General features: G+C 32.8%; 1 protein-coding gene across 1 annotated transcript in view; it reads right to left on the bottom strand.

Annotated features, from left to right (window-relative positions):
* Positions 1 to 6,000, bottom strand: part of TAF4B (TAF4b RNA polymerase II, TATA box binding protein (TBP)-associated factor, 105kDa) — a gene marked incomplete at its 3' end in the record, with an annotated part of 116,173 nt that overhangs the window by 31,207 nt on the left and 78,966 nt on the right. The window contains 1 exon segment of the mRNA XM_008591935.1: positions 2,007 to 2,137. Coding sequence (XP_008590157.1) covers positions 2,007 to 2,137 — 131 coding nt within the window.

Raw genomic sequence — 6,000 nt, forward strand, 5'->3', positions numbered from 1 at the left:
ACTGAAAAATTCACAAATATGTGAAAATTAAACAACACACTCTTAACCAATGGCTCAAAGAAATCTCTAAATTAGAAAACACTTAGAGACAAATGAAAACAAAAATACAACATACTAAAACATATGGAATGCAGGGAAAGCAGTGCTCAGAGGGAAATTGATAGCAATAGATGCCTACATTAGAAAAGGAAAATTTCAAATCAAAAAACTAACTTTTTACATTATAGAACTTAGAAGGGCAAACTAAACCCAAAGCTAGCAGAAGGAAGGAAATAAGACTAGAGCTAAGATAAATAAAATAGAGGACAGAAAAACAATAGAGAAACTTAACAAAACCAAAAGTTGGTTCTTTGAAAAGGTCAACAAAATGGACAAACCATTATCTAGACTGAGAAGAAAGAAAAAAAGAGAGAAGATGCAAGTAACTAAAATCAGAAATGAAAACGGGATCATTATTACTGACCTTACATAAATAAAAAGGATAATAAGAGAATACTTTGAACAGTTGTATGACAACAAATTAGATAACCTAGAACATATGGACAAATTCCTAAAAATATACAATGAGAAATACAATAATTTTTTGTTCTTCCACAGCTTTTTCTCCTGTTGGTCATATATTTTTAAGTCAATCCAACAAATTCTAACAAAGAGTTATGCAAGCAAGGATCTCAGCAACTGTGTACAGTTCTTCTAAAGTTCTCAATGAAGCAGAAAGAAAAGAAAACAGAATGATTCCTCCAGGGAACTTACCAATGGTATAGTAGCTGATATTTTCCTGGATTCCTTTTAAACTATGGCTGGGATACCATGGAAATTACCATTCTTGTTAAAACAAAACCTAATACACAGTACTGGCCAGCCACCAAGAAAAACCAAAGTAACCACTAGCCGCTAACATGGTCACCTACATGCCATCTTGTTCAAAATCCAGCTATCAACATTTCTTGATAAAGAGGGAAAAGGTTATCTAATTTTTTTTTAATTCCAGGTTATCTTTTTTTCCCCATCCCAATCACCCAACATCCACTAGCCGCTAACATGGTCACCTACATGCCATCTTGTTCAAAATCCAGCTATCAACATTTCTTGATAAAGAGGGAAAGGGTTATCTAATTTTTTTTTAATTCCAGGTTATCTTTTTTTCCCCATCCCAATCACCCAACATATCCACCCTCCAAAACAATTCAAATTCATCAAATGCTTTCATCTTGATAGTGACAAGTCATTTGGTTCACACCTAGGGATAAGACAGGCATTTAGTTTTTTATAAGCAGCCAATAACAGTAACAAGTGGCACTAATTAGCACTCAGTGCAATCATTTAACTTATTAAAAGGAACAGAGGATGAACAAGTCAAAAGATCTAATGTACATCATGAGGACTATAGTTAATAATAGTGTACTATATTCAGAATTTTTGCTAAATGAGAAGACTGTACCTGCTCTTGCTGGGGATAAGCTAGGAAATGGGTAACTATGTGAGATGATGAATATGTTAATTTGTTCCACTACAATATAACCATTTTACTGTATGTATGTATCTTATATACAACACATCATGTTGCAGACCTTAAATACACAACAAATTTTTTAAAAAAATAAATAAATGAAAGTATAAATCTCTGCAAACCTTAAAAAAAAAAAAAAAAGGAACTGAAATGTCAGCAAAGTACTGACCACTGAAGAGAATACAAGTAGCCAATATTCCATTCTCACATATCCCCTTCCCAATCAAAAGCTTAAGGAGGAGAAGCCTCAGGCAGAACAGATTTCAATCTACACTGAAGCTTTGATAACATTTTAAACTCTATTTTAATCTCATTTGTCATGTAAGCATACCTAAATAAGGCAAATCAAGAAGAATGAGACCTTGACCAATACGAAACGTAAGTCTCAACCATTTCCTTAAAAATATATTTAGAATATGTATGCATGCCCCAAAACCACCTTTAACACTACAAAGGAGAGACAAGAGCCTCTACTTCTTGTAATCATTTCTTTTACCTTGTAAGTACTCATTCGATGCTGAGCAATTGTAGTCAGTTTTTCTAGAAGGCCTCGTAATCGCTCCTGCGTTGCATGGGAGATCAAGTTCACAGCATCAGAGTTAAGTTCTGTAATATCGTGCTTTTTACCTGTGGAAGCACAGAAAATCCATTACGTGTTTTAGTATTGGCTGATAATTGAAATAATTAGCACAGCAGGTATTCTGTTCCCCCTGGAAGTCATACCCATTATGAATAAAGGTTTAGAGATTACGATTTTCCTGGTAAAGTCACAACTTCAAAGATCTTAGACATTACATTAATAAAACCTAGCCTGAAGCCTCAGAAAATATAGACATTGTTTCACTTAGCCTCTAGAATCACTCTCCTTGCAAGGTCATTTATAGGACAGAGTTAATAAGAACACAAATCAAGTCTAGTGTTCGGGGAGGAAAATGGTAACTGCAGAAATTACTGCTGTATTCTGTTAATTTTAGTAATTAAAGAAAAAGAAAATTACATTTTGCCCTGTTTGACACTGTTAACGATTTATGACATTTATTTCGACGAATTCAGATGGTGAGTCTCCTCTGTTAATGCCTTGTCCACAAGATACAGTGTCTATACTCTTTTTGTCCATTACCAATCATGCTTAATTTACACTAACTCATGTTCTGATAAGTTGACCTGGTAATCAATTTACAATTTGAAATGGGTTCAAAGCCCTGTCATTTCACCCACCCATTTTAATAACTTCTCTCTCACTAGTTCTCCTTTCCATAAACAAACCAAATTTCTTTTCTTCCTTCTGCTAAGAAGAAAGTTTCAGGAACACAATTTGAACCACGTACCCAAAGGCATAAATTCATTTATTAATCAACCTCATGAGTATCTAAATAGTATTTCTTGGGCAGAGTGAAACCACCTATATCAACAGAGACATAAAAATATAGGCAATTAGGTAGTCTAACTGAAATGGACTTTTAAAAGAGCTCCTGTGATTGTTTTTAACATATTCATATACACAGAGATTTTAAAAATATTGTTTGATTTTGCATTCTAATTTATCTGAAATATACTCATATTCTCAAAGGATGAATGACCACAGCAAAAATATGCTTTAATTAAAAGTCAACAACTGTTAAATACATTCTATGACATTACTACCTAATAAGTATTAAACTTTAATTTAAAAGGTAATATATAAGTAAACCAAATGGAAGAAGATAAAAAATTACCTAACTTTTCCTAAGCCAAGCCTTCAAAACGTAATTCATTACTTTGTAGCAACACTGAGTTCATCTCCAATTTCAGATTCAAGCAGGGGAAAAAAACCACTACGAAGTCAAATTTACTTTATGAAAACCCTCAGCATAAACACATAGTGGGGCTTTCTATAGAGGGAATAGTACAATTTCAAAACAATCCAATGATTAAATTTACAACTAAATAGAACAACAATTTATTGTATGTTCTCAAATGGCTAGAAGACAGGAGCTTAAATGTTCTCATCACAAAGAAATGATAAATTTTTGTGATGAATATGCTAATTACCGATTTGAACATCATACATTGTACATATGTATTGAAATATATCTCTGTACCCCATAAATATGTACAATCAATATGTATCAATTAAAAAATTATGAAAAAATGAAAATTTAGTGTTGGGGGAAAGCTTTGAAAAAAATTACATATGTATTTATAGAACACAGATAATCCATCATATATTTTTTAAAAATCTGAAGTTTTAAAATACTACAAATAAACAAGTGCTGGGATTAACAAACAATTCCTGGGTTTAGGGAACAACCAAATGTTCTAATATGTTCACTAAATTGGTAATAAAACATGACTTAAAGTTACAACATTAAATACTGTAGAAAAATTCCCAATTTTAAATAAAACATTCTTTTTAACAAAGTCAAAGTAACTGATTAAGGAGATCTAGTTGGTGTGTGCACGCCTGTTATGCGATTTTTATTGAATGTCCATGCAATTTAATTTACATAATTGGAAAAAAAAAAGAATGCTGGCATTAATCTTCTAACATCATTAAAGTAGAAAAATCCTTTTTCAGAAAAAAAAATTCTTTGGGTAAATTTATAATTTCTGTTCTCAAGGGAGGACCTTGGTTCTGACCTATTCTGTAAAGATGGAATTTTATTATCAATGGAAAACATTCCTAGAAATACATAACTCTATTCATAGTATGGTTTTACTTTTTAAAAAAGGCTTAGATATCAAAACAAAACAAAAGCTAAAAATAAAAAGCTTGGATAATTCAGAAGTAAGAATTTTTGCAGTTTTCCATCATATTATATGACAAGTTTGTATTTCATCATTAAGAACGGAAATGCAAACAGTTGTTCCCTTATTTTCCTAAATCAGAGGTTGCCAAACTATGGCTAACAGGCTACATCTGATCTTTCTTTGTAAATAAAGTTTTCTGTGAATACAGTTGTAATGGACTGAATGTTTATGTCCTTCCAAAATTCATGTTAAAACCGTAATACCAATATAATGGTATTTGGAATATTTGAGAGAGATACTAGGTCATAAAGGTACAGCCCCCACAAATGGGATTAGTGCCCTAATATAAAAAGAGGCTAGAAAGTTGGCAAGCTCTCCTTCTGCCAAGTGAGAACACAGAAGGAAGACGGAGCTCACCAAGAATCCAACCCTGCCATCACCCTAATCTTAGATGGACATCCAACTTCCAGAACTCTGAGAAATAAGTGTTTACTGTGTTAGCCATCCAGCTTATGGTATTTGGTTACAGCAGCCCGACTTAAGATAATAATGTCACCCATTTGTTTACATATTGTCTATGGCTGCTTTTGCACACTGACAGCAGAGTTGAGCAGTTGTGACAGAGACCATATGGCCCACAAATTGGCAAATAGTTATGTGGCCCCTTGTGGAAAACAGTTGCTGATCCCTATCCTAAGTGAACAAAAATGCTCTTTCAATGCTAAAAATGTTTCTATCATATAATCAAGGTTTAAATCAAACTAGAAATAAAATTTGGAAGGAAAGGGAACTAATAAAACCATGTATCTACTTATATCCTACCAAAGCTCTAGATATTACATGGTATTAAGAGGTTTTCACCAGTAAATTTCCCAAGCTACCACAGGAAGGTATAATGTTTAGGCTTGTTCCAAAATTAAGGAACTGGTTCCTGTACAGTACACATGCAAAGAAGGAAATGGAAGAAAAAAAAGGAAGAAAAAAAGGCAGGCAGGCAGGCAGAAAGGTGGGCAAAAAGACAAGCGAACAGAAAATAAATAAATAAATAAAAATTTGTAATCAGCTTTTTTGAATTCCTATCTTTTGAACTACTCGTAAATTCTAGTTTATCATGATAAAAGATAATATATCCTCAATTTAAACTAGAAATCAAAAAAAGTGATCGGTCGTATAACATATAGTAGCTCAAACATTTATTTATTGAGTAATTGTAAAGTAGACTTAAAATGTTTAATAGTAATACAAGGGTACTTCAAACAGCAGTTTGTGGAAAAAGAGAACTAAAAGATAGTAAGAATCTTTTCATGAACTTTTTGTTGTTCTGGAGTCCTTAAATATACCATGGGTATATAAAAATCACAAATTTTCCCATTTGTATTTAAGCCTTCAATATAGAACATAAATGGTCTTACTCAAGTATACTCAAAGCTCATTAGTACTGGCCCCCCAGACTTGACATGGGTGAAGAAGAGGAGCTGGTCTCTGATAAGTCCCAGGGTCAAGACACAAGAAATGGTATAAGTCACATGCAACAATCTCTCTCCAATCTGTCTCTTTTTTTCAGTTAATTTGGGGAGAATGCAGTCTTTCACATTACTTTGAGTCTGGGATTAAACAACAATGAAAAGCTGTTTGGCTCTAGAATAACACTGGTATATTCTCTTCCACTTTCTTTCACATACTGCAGCCACCTAACAACTGCTCTTGGACCTAGAGAAAACTCTAATTTTTTTTTTTTTTTTTTTTTTTTTTTTTTTTTT

This window comes from Galeopterus variegatus, unplaced genomic scaffold (assembly GCF_000696425.1).
Source record: "Galeopterus variegatus unplaced genomic scaffold, G_variegatus-3.0.2 Scaffold7416, whole genome shotgun sequence".
NCBI lineage: Eukaryota > Metazoa > Chordata > Mammalia > Dermoptera > Cynocephalidae > Galeopterus > Galeopterus variegatus.